At 42.7% G+C, this 22,444-nt stretch overlaps 1 protein-coding gene across 3 annotated transcripts in view; it reads left to right on the top strand.

Moving 5' to 3' along the window:
* The window catches only part of STEAP3 (STEAP3 metalloreductase), a 92,023-nt gene that overhangs the window by 18,650 nt on the left and 50,929 nt on the right, over positions 1-22,444 (top strand). For all 3 annotated transcript variants that reach the window (XM_053668857.1, XM_037154097.2, XM_037154098.2), the window contains exons 2-3: positions 16,329-16,828; positions 18,401-18,928. In XM_053668857.1, the coding sequence (XP_053524832.1) occupies positions 16,337-16,828; positions 18,401-18,928 (1,020 nt within the window). In that variant the 5' untranslated portion in view covers positions 16,329-16,336. The remainder of the gene's footprint in view (positions 1-16,328; positions 16,829-18,400; positions 18,929-22,444) is intronic.

Genomic DNA, 22,444 nt, shown 5'->3' with positions numbered 1-22,444 from the left:
CTTTGCTTGTGTTGAGCATGTCTCAGGAGATGGCTATGGAGTGGGAAGAGGCAGACATCTGTGCAGGGTGTTAAAAGCCATCCCTGCTGCTCCACTACTTCCAGGCGACAGTTCTGAATGCTTCTGTGTCAGGGACCCCTGGGTACTCATCGGCTGGTGAAGCTCAGAATAATGCTCTTACGTGCATAAATTAAAATAACAGGGTTAAAAAGGAAACCAATTATATTGAAACATAGCTTCTAAAATGTTTTTTAAAAAGGATATGCTGTAGTAATGTGTGTACTTCTTTATTATTTTTTTATTGATTATGCCATTACAGTTGTTCTATTACCCCCTTCATTCCCCTCCCCCCATCCCCACTATTACCTCCCCTTTAGTTTATGACCATGTGTCTCAAGTCCTTTAGATTCTATATTTCCCATACTATTCTTGCCTCCCCATCTATTTTCTATCTACTGTCTATGCTACTTATTTTCTGTACCTTCTCCCCCCTTCTCCTCCTCCCACTCCCCGTTGCTAACCCTCCTTGAGATCTTCCTTTCTATGTTTCCACTCCTGATCTAGCTGTCCTTTTAGTTTGCTTTTGTTTTAGGTGTGGTTGTTAATAACTGTGAGTTTGTTGTCCTTTCACTGTTCATGTTTTTTTAACTTCTTTTTCTTAGGTAAGTCCCTTTAACATTTCATGTAATAAGGGCTTGGTGATGATGAACTCCTTGAATTTGATCTTATCTGAGAAGCACTTTATCTGTCCTTCCATTCTAAATAAAAGTTTTGCGGGATAGATCAATCTCGGATGTAGGTCTTTGGATTTCATGACTTGGAATACTTCTTTCCAGCCCCTTCTTGCCTGTAAGGTCTCTTTTGAGAAATCAGCTGACATTCTGATGGGAACTCCTTTGTAGGTGACTGTCCCCTTAGCTCTTGCTGCTTCTAGGATTCTCTCCTTCATTTGAATCTTGGCTAATATAATTATGATGTGCCTTGGTGTGTTCCTTCTTGGGTCCAGCTTCTTTGGGACTCTCTGAGCCTCCTGGATTTCCTGGAAGTCTATTTCCTTTGCCAGATTGGGGAAATTCTCCTTTATTATTTGTTCAAATAAGTATTCCACTGGTGGCTGTTCCTTTTCCCCTTCTGGTACCCCTATAATTCGGATGTTGGAACGTTTAAAGATGTCCTGAGGTTCCTAAGACTCTTCTCATTTTTTTGAATTCTTGCTTCTTCATCTCTTTTCTGTTTGGCCATTTTTTCCCTCTTTCTGGTCCACTCCTTTGATTTGAGTCCCAGTTTCCTTTTCATCGCTATTGGTTTCCTGTGCAATTCCATTCATTTCAATTAGTTTTGCCTTCATATGTTTGTCTAATTTGTGGCTATAATCAACCAGTTCTGTGAGGATCCTGATCACCAGTGTTTTAAACTGTGCGTCTGAGAGTTTTGCTATTTCTTCATTGCTTAGATTTATAGGCTCTGGGGCTTTGAGATCTTCTTGGGCCATTTTTGGTCTGTTTGCGCCTGTTAAGCGCCTGTTAAGTGTGAGGAGTGGAGCCTTGGACTCCCAAGTCGCTGGGTTGTGACGCTGTATGTGGGGGCATGGTCAGAGCGGGGAAATGGCGGCCCCCTCTGCTGTTTCTCACTGCTGGGTGAAGAGCAGAGCCGTAGGTGGTTCACCAGGGCTGGGCCACTCAGAGTGGCTGGGTTATGACGCCATATGTGGAGGCGGGGTCAGAGCAGGGAAATGGCAGCACCCTCTGCTGCTGCAGGGGGCCTACTGGGTCCCGTCTAATCGCCCACTCCCTCGCTGTCTATCCATGCACAAATGCGCACCCACAGTCAACCCACAGCCCTGCTCCCTCGCTGTTTCCCACGAGGTCGCTCACTGAGTTGCCCACCAGGTCCAACCCTGCGCCTGGATTCCGCGTGCCTGAGTCTGTCTGACCCAGTTTTCCTGTGCAACCCTGCTCCGCCAGCTGCTGATTTCGCCCCTCTTACCGGTCAGGCTGAAGAATTTGTTGTTATCAGACTTCCGAAAAGTTCAATTTTCTGTGTTCTGGCTATGTTTTCTGTTGCTACTATTTCGTTGTCTCTAAACTTGGTTGTGTGAGAAAGCACGGTATCTCTACCTATGCCTCCATCTTGGTGGAAGTCGTCTGTACTTCTTTATTAGTATATTAAATAACAAGATCTAGTGGCTGGTCTAATATCAACAATGATTATGTTTTATTTAAAATTTTCCCTATTTTTAAGGAGGTATGATTGACAAATAAAAATTGTTTGTATTTAAGATATTTGGTGTGATGTTAAGATATACATATACATTATGAAATAATTGCCCCAGTCAAGCTAGTAACATATTCATTACCTCACACATAGTACCCATTTCTGTGTGTTAGGAACACTGCAGATCTCCCTGTCCTCTTATCAAGTTTCAAGTGTACAATGCAGTATGATCAGCTATAGTCACCGTGCTGCACATTAGATTAGGTCTCCAGAACTTACTCATCTTGTAAGTGAAAGTTTATGCCCTTTGACCAAATCTTCTTATTTCTCTCACCCCTCAGCCCATTCTTCTCTGCTTCTGAGTCTGACTTTTTTAGATTCCACATATGATTGAGATCATGTAATATATGTCCTTCTATGTTAGGCTTATTTCACATAGTATAATGTCCCACAGAATTTGTTTCTCTTTTAAAGCTGAATAATACTCTACAGTATATACATGCCACATTTTCTTTATTCATCCATCAGTAAACACTCAAGTTGTTCCCATGTTTTGGCTACTGTGAATAATGCTGCAGTAAACAAGGGCTGTGGAGTTCTCTTCAAGATAGTGATTTTATTTCTTTTGGATAAATACTCAGAAGAGGGATTGCTAGATCATATGATAGTATTATTTTTAATTTTTTGAGGCGCCTCCATACTGTTTTCTGTGGAGGATGTACAAATTTACATTCCTACCAGCATACAAGGGTTCCCTTTTTTCCACAACTTTGCTAACATTTATTATCTTTTGACTTTTTGATAATAGTCATCCTAACTGGTGTGAAGTGTTATTTATTGTGGTTTTGTTTATATTTCCCTAATGATGAGTGATATTGAGCATATTTTCATGTACCTATTAGCCATTTGTGTTTCTTCTTTGGGAAAATGTTTATTCAGGTCCTTTGCCAATTTTTAATTAGATTATTTTGCTTCCCACCCCCCCATTATTTCTTTTTACTATTGAGTTGTATGAGTTTCTTATATTTTTTGGATATTATTGTTGCATCCACCAACGCGAGAGACAAATTGTCAGAAACTTTCAGGGTTCAGAGATGTTATTTTATTGGCCAAAGTTTTGACCTGCGCAGGGGCACACTTTCAGAGTGTCTGGAGACATGGTGGTCATAAGAGCTGCAAACGCGAGCCACCCTAAGCTCTTACAGCTAAGTCTTTTTATAGACACGAGCAAGCAAGCATTGTATAGAAGCAAATGTGGCTGTTAGCTACTGGCTACTCGGGTGGGGCGAGCATGACCTAAGCTTTCTGGGTTTTGAATAATGGAAAAATTTTAATCTAGACACTTGAACTGGTGGTCCTCTACTTGTTCAGCCCCATTGGTTTTGTAGTTCCGCCTTCTCCACTCCCTATGTTCTTTCTTAATTTCCTTGTGGTTTCTGCCTCCAGGCCAAATCTCTTTAAGGCAGTCCCTATTTTATTATCTATTTTTCTGGTTTCAACAATTATCAGATAGATATATATATCTGATAACAGATCATCAGATACATATATATTATCAGCTATATATACATATGTAGCCAGATATATATGTATATATATATATGATAACTAATATCTGATATATATATCTATGATTTTATATATATATATATATCTGATTATATAATACAACTTACTATTGAGTTACATGAGTTTCTTATGTTTTTTGGATATTATTGGATATATATACCAGACCAATGTTTACCAGGTAAGTAGTTTACAAATATTTTCTCCCCTTCCATAGGTTGCCTTTTCATTTGTTGATTGTTTACTTTGTTATGCAAAACCTGTTTGACTGAGATAGTCCCACTTGCTTATTTTTGCTTTTGTTGTCTGTACTTTTCATGTCATCCAAAAAATTGTTATCAAAACCGACATCATAGATATTTATTCTGTCTTTTCTTCTAGGAGTTGTAAGTTTCAGGTCTAATATTTGAGTTTTTAATATTTTTGAGTTGATATGTGTGTATAGTATAAAATAAAGGTCCAGTTTCATTCTTTTGTATGAGGATATGTAGTTTTCTGAACACTGTTTATTAAAGAGACTGTAGTTTCCCCATCGTATACTCTTGGCACTTTTGTCAAAGATTAGTTGACTTTATAAGTGTTTGTTTATTTCTGGGTGGTCTACTCTATTCTATTAGTCTATATATCTGTTTTTATGCCAGTACTATACTATTTTTTCTTTAAAAATTATATTTTATTGATTATCCTATTAAAGTTGTCCCAATTTTCCCCCTTTGCCCCATCCACCCAGTACCCCCCAATCCCTCAGACAATCCCCTCACCACTGTTCATGTCCATGGGTCATGCATAGGTTCTTTGGCTGCTCCATTTCCCACACTGTACTTCACATCCCCATGGCTACTCTGTAACTTCCTATTTGTACTTCTTTTTTTTTAAATATGTTTTATTGATTATGCCATTACAGTTATATTCCCCTCTTCATTCTCCTCCACCCTGCACACCCCTCCCCCACCATTCCTCCCCTTTAGTTTATGACCATGTGTTTCAAGTTCTTTAGATTCTATATTTCCCATACTATTCTTGCCCTCCCCCTATCTATTTTCTACCTACCATCTATGCTACTTATTTTCTGTACCTTCTCCCCCCTTCTCCTCCTCCCACTCCCCTGTTGCTAACCCTCCATGTGATCTTCATTTCTAAGGTTCTGCTCCTGATCTAGCTATCCTCTTAGTTTGCTCTTGTTTTAGGTGTGGTTCTTAGTGACTGTGAGTTTGCTGTCCTTTCACTGTTCATCTTTTTTATCTTCTTTTTCTTAGGTAAGTCCCTTTAACATTTCATGTAATAAGGGCTTGGTGATGATGAACTCCTTGAATTTGATCTTATCTGAGAAGCACTTTATCTGTCTTTCCATTTTAAATGAAAGTTTTGCTGGATAGATCAATCTTGGATGTAGGTCTTTGGATTTCATGACTTGGAATACTTCTTTCCAGCCCCTTCTTGTCTGCAAGGTCTCTTTTGAGAAATCAGCTGACAGTCTGATGGGAACTCCTTTGTAGGTGACTGTCCCCTTAGCTCTTGCTGCTTCTAGGATTCTCTCCTTCATTTTAATCTTGGCTAATGTAATGATGATGTGCCTTGGTGTGTTCCTTCTTGGGTCCAACTTCTTTGGGACTCTCTGAGCTTCCTGGATTTCCTGGAAGTCTATTTCCTTTGCCAGATTGGGGAAATTCTCCTTTATTATTTATTCAAATAAGTATTCCACTGGTGGCTGTTCCTTTTCCCCTTCTGGTACCCCTATAATTTGGATGTTGGAACGTTTAAAGATGTCCTGATGGTTTCTAAGCCTCTCCTCATTTTTTTGAATTCTTGTTTCTTCATCCTTTTCTGTTTGGTCATTTTTTCCCTCTTTCTGGTCTACTCCTTTGATTTGAGTCCCAATTTCCTTTCCATTACTATTGGTTTCCTGTGCAATTCCATTCATTTCAATTAGTTTTGCCTTCATATGTTTGTCTAATTTGTGGCTATAATCAACCAGTTCTGTGAGGATCCTGATCACCAGTGTTTTAAACTGTGTGTCTGAGAGTTTTGCTATTTCTTCATCACTTAGATTTATTAGCTCTGGGGCTCTGAGTTGTTCTTGAGCCCTGTTTTTATCTGTCTGTGCCCGTTAGGTAGGAGGAGGTGTTCACCAGGGCGGGGCCACCCAGGTCGCTGGTTTGAGGCTTTATGTGGGGGCGGGGTCAGAGAGGGACAATGGCGGTTCCCTCTGCTGTCTCCCACCACTGGAGCCTGCAAGGTCTGTCTCACCGCTTCGCTCCTTCACCAGTTTATCTGTGCTCAAATGTGTGACTGTGGTCAGCCCTCAGTGGGTCCACCGCCTTGCGCCCTTAGTGGGTCCGCCCGCTACTCCACACCTGGGATCCGTCTATGGCTGCCGGTACGCCTGGGTTGAGCCCCCAGATCGGTCCGGTGGATCTTTTCTGCTCAACCCTGCTCTGCTGCTGGCTCTGCCCCTCTTACCAGTTTGGCTGAAGGGTTCATTGTTGTCAGACTTCTGTGTAGTTCAATTTTCTGTGTTTTGGCTGTGTTTTTGTTACTAAAACTTTGTTGTTTTTCAACTTAGTTGCGTGAGAAGGTACAGTGCTTTCACCTATGCCTCCATCTTGGTGGAAGTCCCCCCAGTACTATACTATTTTGATTAACATAGCTTTGTAATATAGTTTGAAATCAGGAAGTATGATTTGATCTTGCCCAAGATTTCTGTAGCTATTCGTGGTCTTTTGTATAATCTTAAGATTATTTTCTCTATATTTGTGAAAAATATCATTGGAATTTTGATAGAGATTGCTTTGAATTTGTACATCACTTTGGGCAGTGTGGACATTTTTACAGTATTCTTCTGATCCCTAACTTATTTTTCTTTATGTAATTGTGAATGAGATTTCTTAAAATTTCTTTTTCAGATAGTTCATTGTTAGTAGCTACAACCACAGCTGATTTTTGTAGATTGATCTTTATATTCTGTAACTTCCTGAATTAGTTTCTTAGTTTTAATAATTTTCTTTTTTTGTGAACTCTTTAGAATTTTCTGTATGTAACATCATGTCATCTGCAAATAGTGACAATTTTACTTCTTTTCCAATTTGGATGCCTTTTATTTATTTACTTTCTTATCTCTGGCTAGGACTTTTAGTGCTATGTTGAGTAGAAGTGAAAAAAGTGGCCATCCTTATCTTGTTCCTTATCTTAGAGTGAAAGCTTTTAGCGTTTTACCATTGAGTATGGTGTGAGGTGTGGACTTGTCATATATGGCCTCTACTGTGTTGAGGTACATTTCTTCTATACCTGTTTTCTTGAGAGTTTTTTAAAAATGAAAGGATGTTCAGTTTTGTCAAATGCATTTTCAGGCATCTATTAAGATGGTCCTATGACTTTTATCAGTAATTTTCTTAATATCACATTTATGGGTTTACATATGTTGAAACATCCTTGCATTCCAGGGATAAATCTCACTTGATCATGGTATAGGATTCCTTTAATGTGCCATTTAATTCTGTTTGGTAGTATTTTGTTGGGAATTTTTTAAAAATATATTTTATTGATTGTGCTATTACAGCTGTCCCATTTTTTCCCTCCAGTTTATTCTCCTCTGCCCTGCAGCCCCTATCCCACCAGCACCCCCTCACCTTAGTTCATGTTCCTGGGTAGTGCATATAAGTTCTTTGGCTCCTCCATTTCCTATACTGTTAAATTCCCTGTGTCTATTTGGTACCTACAATTTATGCTTCTTATTCCTTGTACCTTTTCCCCCATTCTGTGCCTGCCTCCTCCCTACTGATAACCCTTTATGTGAGCTCTATTTCTGTGATTCTATTCCTGTTCTAGTTGTTTGCTTAGTTTGTTTGGTTGGTTTTTTTTAGGTTCAGTTATTGATAGTTGTGAGTTTGCTGTTATTTTACTGAGCATGTTTATCTTCTCTTTCTTAGATAAGTCCCTTTAATATTTCATATAATACAGGCTTGGTGATGATGAACTCCTTTAACTTGACATTATCTGGGAAATACTTTATCTGCCCTTCCATTCTAAATGATAACTTTGCTGGATAGAGTAATCTTATATGTAGGTCCTTGCCTTTCGTGACTTAGAATACTTCTTTCCAGACCCTTCTTGCCTCAAGGTTTCTTTTGAGAAATGAGCTGAGAGTCTCATGGAAACTTCTTTGTAGGTAACTGTCTCCTTTTTTTTGCTGCTTTTAAGATTGTCTCCTTATCTTTAAATCTTAGGTAATTTAATTATCATCTGTCTTGGTGTGTTTCTCCTTGGATCTAACTTCTTTGGGACTCTCTGGGCTTCCTGGGAGTCTATTTACTTTGCCAGATTGGGGAAGTTCTTCATTATTTTTTCAAATAAGTTTTCAATTTTTAAAAAAAAATATATTTTATTACTTATGCTATTATAGTTGTCCCATTTCCCCCCTTCACTCCCCTTCACCCTGCACACCCCCTCCCACCCATATTACCCCCCTTTAGTTCATGTCCCTGTGTCAATACTTACAAGTTCTTTAGCTTCTACATTTCCCATACTATACTTGTCCTCCCCCCATCTATTTTCTACCTACCATCTATGCTACTTATTCTCTGTACCCTTTCCCCACTCTCTCCTCCTCCCACTACCCTGTTGCTAACTCTCCATGTGATCTCCATTTCTGTGGTTCTGTTCCTGTTCTAGTTGTTTGCTTAGTTTGTTTTTGTTTCTGTTTTAGGTGTGGTTGTTAATAATGTGAGTTTGCTGTCATTTTACCGTACATGCTTTTTATATTATTTTTCTTTATTTTTATTTTTAATATATTTTATTGATTATGCCATTACAGTTGTTCTATTTCCCCCTTCATTCACCTCCACCCTGCATACCCCTCCCCCACCATCCCCCCTTTAGTTTATGACCATGTGTCTTAAGTTCTTTAGATTCTATATTTCCCATACTATTCTTGCCCCCCATCTATTTTCTATCTACCGTCTATGCTACTTATTTTCTGTACCTTCTCCCCCCTTCTCCTCCTCCCACTCCCCTGTTGCTAACCCTCCATGTGCTCTTCATTTCTATGGTTCTGCTCCTGATCTAGCTGTCCTCTTAGTTTGCTTTCGTTTTAGGTGTGGTTCTTAGTGACTGTGAGTTTGCTGTCCTTCCACTGTTCATCTTTTTTATCTTCTTTTTCTTAGGTAAGTCCCTTTAACATTTCATGTAATAAGGGCTTGTTGATGATGAACTCCTTGAATTTGATCTTATCTGAGAAGCACTTTATCTGTCTTTCCATTCTAAATGAAAACTTTGCTGGATACAACAGTCTTGGATGTAGGTCTTTGGATTTCATGACTTGGAATACTTCTTTCCAGCCCCTTCTTGCCTGTAAGGTCTCTTTTGAGAAATCAGCTGACAGTCTGATGGGAACTCCTTTGTAGGTGACTGTCCCCTTAGCTCTTGCTGCTTCTGAGATTCTCTCCTTCATTTTAATCTTGGCTAATGTAATTATGATGTGCCTTGGTGTGTTCCTTCTTGGATCCAACTTCTTTGGGACTCTCTGAGCTTTCTGGATTTCCTGGAAGTCTATTTCCTTTGCCAGATTGGGGAAATTCTCCTTTATTATTTGTTCAAATAAGTTTTCCACTCGTGGCTGTTCTTCTTCCCCTTCTGGTACCCCTATAATTTGGATGTTGGAATGTTTAAAGATTTCCTGGAGGTTCCTAAGCTTCTCCTCATTTTTTTGAATTCTTGTTTCTACATTCTTTTCTGTTTGGTCATTTTTTTCCTCTATCTGATCCACTCCTTTGTTCTGAGTCCCAGTTTCCTTTCCATTACTATTGGTTTCCTGTGCATTTCCATTCATTTCAATTAGTTTAGCCTTCATGTGTTCCTCCAATTTGTGACCAAAATCAACCAGTTCTGTGAGCATCCTGATCACCAGTGTTTTGAACTGTGCATCTGAAAGTTTGGCTATTTCTTCATCGCTTAGAATTATCAGCTCTGGGTCTCTAAGTTCTTCTTCAGCCATGTTTGATCTGTTTTTGCCGATTAGGTATGAGGAGCGGAGCCTTAGTTTTTCACCAGGGCGGGGCCACCCAGGTCGCTGGTTTGTGACCCTGTATGTGGGGGCGGGTCAGAGAAAGGCCACCCAGGTCGCTGGTTTGTGACGCACTAGGTGGGGGCAGGGTCAGAGACGGACAATGGCGGTTCCCTCTGCCGCTTCCTGCTACTAGGGCCTGCAAGGTCTGTCTCATCACTCCCTCCTTCACCGGTTTATCTGCATGCAAATGAGTGACCGTGGTCAGCCTTCAGTGAGTCCGCTGCCCCACACCTTCAGTGAGTTCACTGCCTTGCGTCCTCAGTGGGTCCTCCTGCTACTCCACACCTGGGATCTGCCTACAGCTGCCAGCGCGCCTGGGTCCAGCACCTGGGTTTGTTCGGTGGCTCTTTCCTGCCCGACCCCGCTCTGCTGCTGGCTCTGCCCCTCTTATCGATTTGGCTGAAGGCTTCGTTGTTGTCAGACTTCCATGAAGTTCAATTTTCTGTGTTTTTGTTGCTAAAACTTTGTTGTTTTTAAACTTGGTTGTGAGAGGAGGCACAGTGCTCCCACCTACGCCTCCATCTTGGCGGAAGTCTCTTATCTTCTTTTTCTTAGATTAGTTCCTTTAACATTTTATATAATAAGGGCTTGGTGATGATGAACTCCATGAACTTGACCTTATCTGAGAAGCACTTTATCTGCCCTTCCATTCTAAATGAAAGCTTTGCTGGATAGATCAGTCTTGGATGTAGGTCTTTGGATTTCATGACTTGGAATACTTCTTTCCAGCCCCTTCTTGCCTGCAAGGTCTCTTTTGAGAAATCAGCTGACAGTCTGATGGGAACTCCTTTGTAGGTGACAATTCCCTTATCTCTTGCTGCTTCCAGGATTCTCTCCTTCATTTTAATCTTGGGTAATGTAATGATGATGTGCCTTGGTGTCTTCCTCCTTGGGTCCACCTTCTTTGGTTCTCTCTGAGCTTCCTGGCCTTCCTGGAATTCTCTTTCCTTTGCCAGAATGAGGAAGTTCTTCTTTATTATTTTTTGAATTTTTTTTTTTGCCCCCTTCTTTCTTTCTTTTGTCGTTTTTCCTCTTCTTTGCTCTTTGTTATGCTCGTGTTGCTGGGTCAAAAGGCAAGTAGATTTTCATTTTTCTGAGAAAATTCCATACTGTTTTCCATAATGGTTGTACCAGTCTGCAATCCCACCAACAGTGAACTAAGGACCCCTTTTCCCCACAACCTCTCCAACATTTGTTGTTTGTTGCTTTGTTTATGATAGCCATCCTGACTGGTGTAAAGTGGTATCTCATTGTGGTTTTAATTTGCATCTCTCTGATAGCTAATGATATTGAGCATCTCTTCATGTGTCTCTGGATATTCTGTATGTCCTCTTTAGAGAAGTGTCTGTTCAAGTCCTTTTCCCATTTTTGGCAGTTTCTGGATATTACTTTGTATCCTGCTGTTTTGTAAATTCATTAATTGGTTTGAGCTTCTTGATTTTTTGGGTAAGTCTATAAGTTTTTCTATGTGCCCTTTCCCCTCCGTTTAAACTTCCCTTTTCGGCAAAATAGAAGTGGTGAAAGTGGACAACCTTGTCTTGTTCCTGATCTTAGTGGAAAAGCTTTTAGTTTTTGCCCATTGAGTATGATATTGGCTGTAGGTCTCTCATAAATGGCCTTTATTATATTGAGGAATGTTCCCTCTATTCCCATTTTGCTGAGTGTTTTTATCATAAATGGGTGTTGTACCTTATCGAAAGCTTTTTCTGCATCTATTGATATGATCATGTGGTTTTTGTCTTTGCTTTTGTTTATGTGATGAATTACATTTACTGTTTTGCAAATGTTGAACCATCCTTGCATCCCTGGGATGAATCCCACTTGGTCATGGTGTATAATCTTTTGGATATATTGTTGGATGCGATTTGCCAATATTTTGTTGAGGATTTTAGTGTCTATGTTCATCAGCGATATTGGCCTGAAGTTTTCTTTCTTTGTTGTATCTCTATCTGGTTTTGGAATTAGGATGATGCTGGCTTCTTCTTTATTATTTTTTCAAATAAGTTTTCCACTTGTTGCTCTTCCTCTTTTCCTTCTTGCACCCCAATAATTTGGGTTTGAAGATGTCCTGGAGGTTCCTAAGCCTCTCCTCATTTTTTGAATTCTTGTTTCTTCATTCTTTTCTGATTGGATGTTTCTTTCTTCCTTCTGGTCCACTCCATTGATTTGAGTCCCAGTAGCCTTCCAATCACTGTCGGTTCCCTGTGCATTTTCCTTAATTTCACTTAGCATAGCCTTGATTTTTTCATCTAATTTGTGACCAAATTCAACCAATTCTGTGAGCATCCTGATTACCAGTGCTTTGAACTGTGCATCTGATAGGTTGGCTACCTCTGCGTCACTTAGTTGTATTTTTTCTGGAGCTTTGATCTGTTCTTTCATTTGGGCCATTTTTTTTTTTTGTCTTGATGTGCCTGTTACGCAGTGAGGGCAAGATCCTTAGGTGTTTACCAGGGTGGGGCAACCCACATTGCTGCATTGTGACGATGTTTGTGGGGGAGGGGTCCAAGAGGGAGCAATGGTTCTTGCTCCGCTGTCATGTTTCAGTCACTTCCCCTGCTTCCTTCAAGCAAATTCGGCCCTTCTGGTGTTGATACCCATGTGGGTGAGTTTGTGTGTGTTCTAGGACCCTACGGGTCTCATCAATGAACTCTTCTATGAAGCTGGGAGTTTCTTGCACCCTCAACCCCCACAGGTGTTTTCAATCAGTTTTTTGAGGCTTTATTTTTCTGCACTGGGGCCCTGGGTTGCATGGTCTGTCTCGCTCCCCAGTTTCATCTGGTTCATCTGCATGCAGGACTGCCTGGTCCACTGGCCACCTTGTGAGCTGTGCCCCTCCGCAATCCACTGCCGCACTGGGTCCTCCAGCCACTTCTTGCATGCCCAGGATCTGCCAGCTGCTGCCTTGCAGATCTGCCAGCTGGCTGTCCGCCAGCCACCATTTTGCCAGGACCCCTCTCCACTGAGCTGCCCAGCTCCACCCCTCCTGCCCATCTGGATGAATGTGTCTACTTTAACTCCTTGTCGGACTTTCATATAGTTCAATTTTCTATTAGTACTGGTTGTTTTTTGTTTCTAAATTGTCGTTGTCCTTATTTTGATTGTGCGAGGGGGCACAGTGTGTCTACCTACGCCTCCATCTTGGCCAGATCAAGTTTTCAATTTCTCGCTCTTCCTCATCTCCTTCTGGCACCCCTATATTCAGATGTTGGGACATTTAAAGTTGTTCTGGAAGTTCCTAAGCCTCTCCTCATTTTTTAAGTTCTTGTTTCTTCATTTCATTCTGGTTGAATGTTTATTTCTTCCTTTTGGCCCAAACTGTTTATTTGAGTCCCACTCTTCTTCCTGTCACTGTTGGTTACCTGTATATTTTTCTTTATTTTGTTGTGCATAGCCTTTACTTTTTCATGTGTTTTGGGACCATACTCCACCATTTCTGTGAGCATGCTGGTTGCTTGGCTCTTGGTCAGCTTTCAGTCACTTCTGCCACTACCCCCAAGCAAATTGGGGCTTTCTGATATGGATTTCCTGGTGGATGGGTTTGTGTATGTTTCAGGACCCTGCCGGTCTCTCTAATGAACTCTCCTATGAGTATGGAAGTTTCTCCCTCTGCCACTACTCCCAGAGATATTTACAGCCAGAGGTTTTGAGGCTTGCTTTCTTCACACTGAAACCCTGAGTCACACTGTCTATCTCACTCCCCATTTTATTCCTCCCAATTTATCCACATCAAAATGTCGGACCACTCAGTCCATCACCTGCTGCCTCACCCACCCTGTCCTCCAGCCACTGTGTCACATGTCCTCTCTGCCCTGGCTACCATCTCTGCCCGTCCTACCAGTCTAAATGAATGTTTCTTCTCTAACTCCTTGGTTGTCAAACTTCCATATAGTTTGATTTTCTGGCAGTTCTGGTTATTTTTTTATTTTAAATTTATTGTCCTTCTGTTGGTTGTTGGAGGAGGCAAAGCGTATCTACCTACACCTCAATCTTGGCCAGAAGTTGAGAATTTTTGCATCTGTGTTCATCAGGGATATTGTCCTGAAATTTTCTTTTCTTGCAGTGTTCCTATTTTGGGTATCTAGACCTCACAAAATGAGCTTGGAAGTGCTTCCTCCTTTTCAATTTTGTGAATAGTTTGAGAATGACTGGCATTAATTCTTCTTTAAATGTTTTGTAGAATTTACCATTAAGCCATCTAATCCTGGGCTTTTTCTTTGGAATTTCTTAAATTAATGATTCAATATTCTTATTCATTATTTGCCTGTCAGATTTTCTATTTCTTAATGATCTAGTCTTAGTAGATTGTATGTGTTTTTAGGAATTTATCTATTTCTTCTAGGTTATCCAATTCATTGGCATATAATTGTTCATTATAGTCTCTTATGATTCTTTGTATTTCTGTAGTATCAGTAGTAATTTCTCCTATTTTATTTTTTATTGTATTTATTTTCTTTTTTTAGTGTTGCTGAAGATTTGTCAGTTTTGTTTATTTTTCAAAAATATTTGTCATAGTTTTGTTGATTTTCTTCTATTGTTTTTCTAGCTTATAGTTCATTTATTTCCACTATGATCTTTTTGTTTCTTTCTTCTGATAACTTTGGATTAGTTTGTTAAAGTTAGGTTGTTTGAGATCTTTTTTTCTTAATTAAGCTATGAATATCCCTCTTAGAACTGCTTTTGCTGCATCACAAAACTTTGGGTTTCTATTTTCATTTGTTTCAAGATTTTTTTAAAAATATTCCTTTGTTTTCTTCTTTGACTTATTGGTTGTTCAGGGTATATCATTTAATTTCCACACATTTGTGAAATTTTCAGTTCTCCTCCCGTTACTGATGTCTAGTTTCATATTCTTGTGGTCAGAAAAGATATTTTATATGATTTCAACCTTCTTGAATTTGTTAAGATTTGTTTTATGACCTAACATATGATCTCTCCTGGAGAATGTTCCAGGTATTCATAAGGAGGCTATAGGCTTGTCTAATGTTTCCATACTGACTTTCTGTCTTTATATATTTAGATGCTGCTATTTATATATTTATATATTTATATATTTAGATGCTCTGTATATTTAGAGGATCTTACTTACAATGATTTTAAATTAGTGATAAGTTTAAGCAATATTTGGAAAACTTTCACAATTAAGTTTGTGCTGCCACATTGGTCAGTATGGGTGACAGACTCACTGTGACTTCTCCTATGGTTTTTGCTTACATTTGTGCATAAAACAGATAGAAAATTTTGGTGAAAACTTGGCGACAATTAAAATATAACTTTTCCCAATAATTTTACTATAAACTCCTGCTTCGAGTCCAGAGTTTTCTCCATGTCTACTCATACCTCAGGCTCAGTGAAGGAGATCCCAGGGCACCTACCCAATCTCAGGATCCCATTCAATGTCGTGACTCACTTCCACCTTACTCCCAGAGAGTGGGATTTCATTACGTATTCATTCATTCAGAGAATACTGAACACCAGCCTTGTTGCAAATGGTGAGATCCAAAGTCAAATAAGATGAGGTCCTTGTCCTCAAGCTGCTCAATGTTAGGGCTGGAATTAGATAAAAGTAGCCAAAAGGAACCCGAGGCAGGCTCCAGACTCAGCAAGGAAGATAGAAAGTACAGAAAGTACAAAGAGTGCTGAACAAGATAAACTGCCTTGTGCATGACCTTGTCTTTGCAGAAAAGTATCCATTGTTGCAAGCAGAGAACATAGCCATGTGTGTTCTCTTGAGATAGCCAATTGCTAACAGCTACGTCTGCTTCTGTATTTGCTTGCTTGCTCACCCCAATAAAAACCCCAGGCTGTAAGCGCCAGGCGCGACTCTCATCTGCAGCCATTTGGCACCGTGTCCTCGGACACCCCGAGAGTTCGCCCCTGCGCAGGTAAAACTTTGAAACTTTGGCCAATAAATTTTCATCATAAACTCCTGAAGGCTTCCGACATTTGTTGCTTACATTGGGGTATGTTATACTCAACATCTAGTTAAGGAACAGCATCAAAGATACCATTCCAAAATGTACAATGTAAACAAGCAGGGGAATATATCTACCTCTCTTGGCAATCAAGGATGACACTCGGCTATGGTGAGGTTGGGGTTTAACTGTCATTATGGATAGTAACACTGTCTACCACATAATTCTTTTGAAAATAACCATGGCATTGCACAGTGTGATTGTGGAAATTCTATACTCTTCTTTCTCAGCACTCACACTCTTGCAAATTTGTCTCAAAGAAATCATTTACAAGGAAGGACAAAGGGTGGAGGGCAGAGGTCCTTCCCCTTCTTCTTCCTGAATGTGTGTGCTCCTCAGGAAAGGGCTGGGTCTCATTCAGTTTGTCCCCCCATGCTGGCACATGTTAGCATTCATGAAAGCCTGTTGGGTGAATGTTTGAGCACCATGTAGTTACAATGAACAAGAGTCAGAGGTGTTGGAAGGACAGTCCAGGAGCCCTGCATTGACCAGGTTCCTCTTTTCTCTTCTAGCCAATAAAATGCCAGGAGAGATGGACAAGCCACTGATCAGCCGCCGCCTGGTGGATAGTGATGGCAGCCTGGCTGAGGCCTCCAATGAAGCCCCCAAAGTGGGCATCCTGGGTAGTGGGGACTTTGCCCGCTCCCTGGCCACACGCCTGGTGGGGTCTGGCTTCAGCGTGGTGGTGGGAAGCCGCAACCCCAAACGCATGGTTGGGCTGTTCCCATCAGCAGCACAAGTGACTTTCCAGGCAGAGGCGGTAGGCTCCCCTGAGGTCATCTTCGTGGCCACGTTCCGGGAGCACTACTCCTCGCTGTGTCGTCTCAGCGACCAGCTAGCCGGCAAGATACTGGTGGATGTGAGCAATCCTACAGAGCAGGAACACCTTCAGAACCATGAGTCCAATGCTGAGTACCTGGCCTCCCTCTTCCCTACCTGCACAGTGGTCAAGGCCTTCAATGTCATCTCTGCCTGGACCTTGCAGGCTGGCCCAAGGGATGGGAACCGGCAGGTAGGTGCTGGGGGAATAACAACCATCATAATAATAATTATAAATGGCTAATTTTCCTTGAGGGTGCTCAGAATACCAAGCTCTTTGTGCTCATTGACTCAACTCATTTCACATCACTGCACAGTTCTATTTCATGGAGGAGAAATTTGATGTTTGTGAACTTATGCCAAATTCCACAATTGGTGAGCTGGGATTTGAACCCAGAACCTGTGGATTTGAAATTCATATTCTTTCTTTTATGGTAACTTGATTACCTAGGGGGCAAGGAGGAAAAGGCTGATGACTTTTTTGTGACTAGAGTCAAGAAGAGAAGAAACTTCGCTTTTAAAATTTGACTCAGAAGAGGGAAAGTAGCACACTTAAATGCCAAGCCCTGAAGAAGTGTGTGTGTTGCATTCATTCATTTGTTTATTCCAAGGGCTTCCAAGAACTGAATAGATTTCTCAAGATAGTCAATAGCAGGTATTTCTGAGGGTGGAAAATGGCTCCAGAGAATAGCCAGAGCTGCATACAGTTCTTAGCAAGAGCTCTGACCAAGACAAGGTAGTTTTTAATATCAAGAGGCCAAGCATTTTTTTGGAGGAATGAGCTGGGATCTACATGTGTGTGAGAACTTACAGTGAGTTCAGACCAGATGCCTCCTATGAACAACTCCATGCCAGGCTGTGGGAGAGCACGCAGGCACCTGGCCACCCCTGTCTGCTGGGCCCTCTATGCAGCTTGCATCATAGGGTTCACGTGTGTGGACAGGCCAGGAACAGTGGAGGAACAGTGGGAGAGTGTTAGGTGAAAGGGCCTGGAGGGAAGAGAACTAGCAGCTGGCTAGGGAAGACTTTGAGGTTGACCTTGGCCTTGGCCCACCTCATGTTACGCACAGGGAGCAGAAGGGCATTCCAGGCTGAGGAAACATTCTGTAAAGGCACAGACCTCAGTTTCCTCACCTGAAAAATTGGGACAATTGTACCTATCTATAGGCCTGTGGCAGGACTGAGAGATAGCAGATGTAAAGCCCAGTACAGTTTGTGTTAGGTCAGTGTTGGTAGACCAGACTGACCATAGCAGTGTTGGCAAGGCCCGTGGTGGGAAGCAGTGGATTATGAGGCTGGGGCTGGCTTGTGGAAGACCTTGTGTGTTGGCTGAGGGCCACAGGGGGCTGAGAAACATGATCAGAAGAGACACTTCCGGACTGAGGGATAGAACTACATTCACAGCCACGTGCAAAGCCTCAGGGCAGACCACAGTCCTTGAAGCACCTATTCTAAGGGCACATGGTGGGGGGGGTTAGGTGGAGGCTGATGGTAATGAACTTGGGAAAATGTTCACTGCTAGGTAAGCCCTGGGTGCTCTTCTTGAGTAGTGGGCATTGCCCAGCGAAGTCTGGGAGACCCCAAGAGGGCAAGGAAATACACCTGGCCTGGGAGTCAGAGCTACCTCTGCTCTCAGCTATACCATTAACTGGCATAGCTGGGCCTCAGTTTTTCAGCTGCTCAGTGGGAAGTTTGGCCCTGATGTTCTCTGAGGCCTTGCCTATGCCAGTGGCCTGTTTGATTCCCCTTCTCCTTCCTCCCACAGGTGCCCATCTGTAGTGACCAGCCAGAAGCCAAGCGTGTTGTCTCAGAGTTGGCTCACACCATGGGTTTTGTGCCCGTGGACATGGGGTCCCTGGCCGCAGCCCGGGAGGTAGAGGCTATGCCTCTGCACCTCCTCCCAAGCTGGAAGGTACCTACCATCCTGGCCCTGTGGCTCTTCCTATTCTTCTACGTCTACAACTTCATCCGGGATGTGCTGCAGCCCTACGTGAAAGAGGGCAAGAACAAGTTCTACAAGCTCCCCCTGTCTGTGGTCAACACAACACTGCCATGTGTGGCCTATGTGTTGCTTTCGCTGGTCTACCTGCCAGGCACACTGGCAGCCACCCTGCAGCTGTGGCGCGGCACCAAGTACCGCCGCTTCCCTGACTGGCTGGACCACTGGCTGCAGCACCGCAAGCAGATTGGCCTGCTCAGCTTCTTCTGTGCTGCCTTGCACGCCATCTACAGCGTCTGCCTGCCTGTGCGCCTCTCCTACCGCTATGATCTGGTCAACCTCGCCATCAAACAGGTATAGCCCACGTCAATGCCTGGTATGAAGGCCAGTCATGCCTGTGGCTACAGCCTGCCAGTCATTGTCTCATCTGTGTCACTAGCCTGTGATTATGCCATGACTGGGCAGTGCCCATGTCCTGAAGCCTAAAGTTTTGAGTGTGAGTGAACAAAATATGAAAATTCCTATGCTCATGAGCACAGCCAAGGCAGGAGAGACTTAACTGAATACAGCAGTTATAGAGGATTTTCAGAAGGTTGTGAATGCTAAGGAGAAAAATCAAGCAGGGAGAGCAGTGGGGTTCAGTTTTAAAGGGTGGTCCGGGGAGGCCTTGCTGAGGGGTGACAGGTGAGCAAAGGCAGGGGTGAGAGTGAACCTGCAGCAAGCAGGGGAGCAGCAGAGGCCTCAGGTGTGTGCTGTCTGGCACACATGAAGATCAGCCAGGAAGCCATGTGGCTGGAGATGTGCAAGGAAGAGAGGAGTATGGCCTGACAGTTTGAAGCCAGATCAAGGAAGCCTTGAAGGCTCCCTAAGGAGGGCTTTTACCTTAGACTCAGTAAAATAAGGGGTCAGCAAAGCAGAACCAGGAGGTGATGTTGGGTCACTGCCTGTGAACCACAGATCTGAGCCCTACTCAGTCTCAGCTTCCCTGCTGGCAGCTTCTCAAATGCCCTGTCCTTTCCCACCCATGGACACCTAGTACCATGTATCTGTGGGCTTGGGCTTTCATAAGCAAAAAGGAGAACCTCAAACTTCAGGCAGAGAAGCAAGACGACTGCTGAAAATGACAGGAAGGGGAAAAATAATAATCACTAACCTTTTCAAAAGAGCTTGCTGAGCTTAACATCTTCAGCGTGAATTCTTTTTTTTTTTTTTTAATTTGATCTTAGAGAGAGGGGAAAAGAGGGAGAAAGAGAGGGAGAGAAACATCGGTGTGCACAGTACATCAATCTGTTGCTTTTCGCATGCCTCTAACTGGGGACCTGGCCTGTGACCCAGGCAAGTGTCCTGACTGGTAATTTAACCAGTGACATTTGAGTTCACAGGCTGGTGCTTAGTCCACTGAGCCACACTAGCCAGGGCTTCAGTATGAATTCATTTTACCCCTATCTCATCCCTATAAGCCAGACGCTATACCACCCTTATTTTACAAATGAGAAAATTGAGTCAAGTAACTTGACCAAAATCACACAGTCAGTAAGTGGCAGAACTGGGATTCAGATTCAGTCATTCTGTTGATCCATGTTCATATCCATGCTGCTTTCTGTAGGGAAAACAAATACAGATGAATAATTGAGTAAATGATCCCAGAACTCATTCATTCACTGAGCACCTACTCTCCCAGGCCTTGGGGTCACAGAAGGGAATAAGAGTAGACAGTCTTGTTCCTTCTCTTGGCTGACTGGGGAGCCCTGGAGGGTCTGAAGGCCAGAGCCCTGAGCTCTTGTCCTCAAGCATCACTGATTGGAACAAAGACCTTGACCTTAAACAAGTCACCTCCCCCCCTCTTTTGTTCTTAGAGCCCTGATGTATAGACCAAGGTCTTTCCTAGTGCTAATGTTTTGATGCTCTTTGATGATATTTTCTTCTGTAAAGGGCAGCTCTGCATTGTTTCTTCAAAAGTGCTATAGTGTTTGATGCCTAGGAGGTGGCAGGTCAGGGTGGCAGGCATTTCAGGCAGTGAGTGGGGAAGCAGGTGATGCTGCTCCCTGCCAGAACCCATGGCAAACTCATTCCCCACCTTCCGATGGCCATTCTCTAAATTTTCCACCGTACCAAGGCTCTCCTTGATAGTATGTTAAACTCCATGTTGCCATGATGCAAATACCAGGGCACAGAGGACACATGCCGGGTAGTTTCCCTCAGTTCCAAAGTTCTTTAGGGCTGGAGGCCCCAGTGGAGGTGGCCAGGCAACCATCACTCTCATGGCACTAGATCACTCTCAGAGACAGCAAAGGCCTGCCATGCAAAAAGGGGCTTAAACTTGTTCTGCAGATTTCTGCAGGGAAGAGCCAGGGTTGATTAGGTATGTTGGGAGGAGAGGTGGTTAGAAGAAGACAGGGAATTAACATGAGCAGAGAGAGCAACCCAAAGTGGTGAGTTGCCTGACCTGGAGCTGTTCAAACAGGTGCTGGATAGTCTGCAAATCAGCCTTGTACTCAGGCTTGGAGACTGGGTATCTAAGGCTGTTCTGCATTAGCTGGGATTCCATGACTGCCCTCAGGAGAGAGATGGCACTGGAACCAAGGTCTTGAGACTATGAGGCTATTCTCCCTGCCCCCGGCTCCCACTACCGGCTGCCCCTTCCACATCCTGCCTCCCCCTTCTCTGAATTGGCATCACTTTCTTCCCACCCATCACTCACCCTTGGGGCAGGGAGGGGGGCTGACACTGCAGCCCGGCTGGTCTTCCTGGCCCTGGGACCTTCAACATCTAACCTGCAACCTACAGGAAAACAAAATCCCATGTGAACACCAGCCACCATTTCATCTTCTGTTGATGAACAACACTCTCATCACTCTCAAGGTGGCCACCTTGGTTAACTCCAAACATGGGAGAATTACTAGGGGAATAGAGAGCTGCTAATTCTGTGTTCCAGCCGTGTGTGACACTGGGCTCCGGGAAGCCCTGAGTACAGCGTTGGGGTTCACAGGCCATCATAAGGAGCTGGATCCAGATCCTCAGGCAGGCTCCACACCATCCTTTGCTCCCATGCCACCCACTGCCCCCACCCCTTCCCAGCATCCCTGCAGAGTACAAAAGTGAGAGGGAAAAAACAAGACATTTTGCAGGCAACTGTGTGGTATGTGTGTAATCATCCAAACTCTAATTTGTGACATTAACTGCCCGATTTTTCCAAAATGCAGAAAACAGTGACTAATAAAGTATACTTGAAGAACAAACAACTTGCAACAAGGAGGTGACTTACTTAGTGGTTTTTAACACTGCAAAGTTGTGAGTAAGTTGTCTTTGGACCAGTTATGCAGCAGCCATCTGCCCTCTGTGGGATAATATCAGCCACCTTTCTAGCTGCTACTGACATTTGCTTGCCACACTAGCAGAGTCATAGGATTTTAGACATGACCTCACCCAACTCTCTCATGTGGAGAAAAAGAAGCCCAGAATCACCAGTGTGACTCACGGTCAGGATGAGAAGCTGTGTGCCTAGACTCCTGGTTCGTTTGAGGCTTAAAGACACCAGAATGAGCCAGCTCGTCCAAATTAGAACAGAGGCAATCATTTTTCTCAAATTGTATGAAAAGTACCCAACAGATGGCTTTTTCTCAGTTTTTTAAAACTTTATCTCATAAGCTTTCAACAATTTTGCTCAGCCCAGTAGATTCATTTTTAATATTTTATCTGGTAACTGGGCTTGGCTTTTTTTCCTGTTGAAATACTTTCTCAAAAGCCTGTATGAGTCATTCTGTTTTGCAAAGCAGAGGCCTGCCTACTAAAGCATTATCATATTTCCTAATGGAAATACTCGTTCTTGTTCTGCTGGTAGAATTAAATCACAGTATTTCATGGTGTTTC

This window comes from Artibeus jamaicensis, unplaced genomic scaffold (genome assembly GCF_021234435.1).
Source record: "Artibeus jamaicensis isolate MK-2021 breed Jamaican fruit bat unplaced genomic scaffold, CSHL_Jam_final contig_513, whole genome shotgun sequence".
In the NCBI taxonomy this organism is placed as follows: domain Eukaryota; kingdom Metazoa; phylum Chordata; class Mammalia; order Chiroptera; family Phyllostomidae; genus Artibeus; species Artibeus jamaicensis.
The sequence above is the reverse complement of the archived record's forward strand: the minus strand, read 5'-3'. Positions and strand labels throughout refer to the sequence as shown.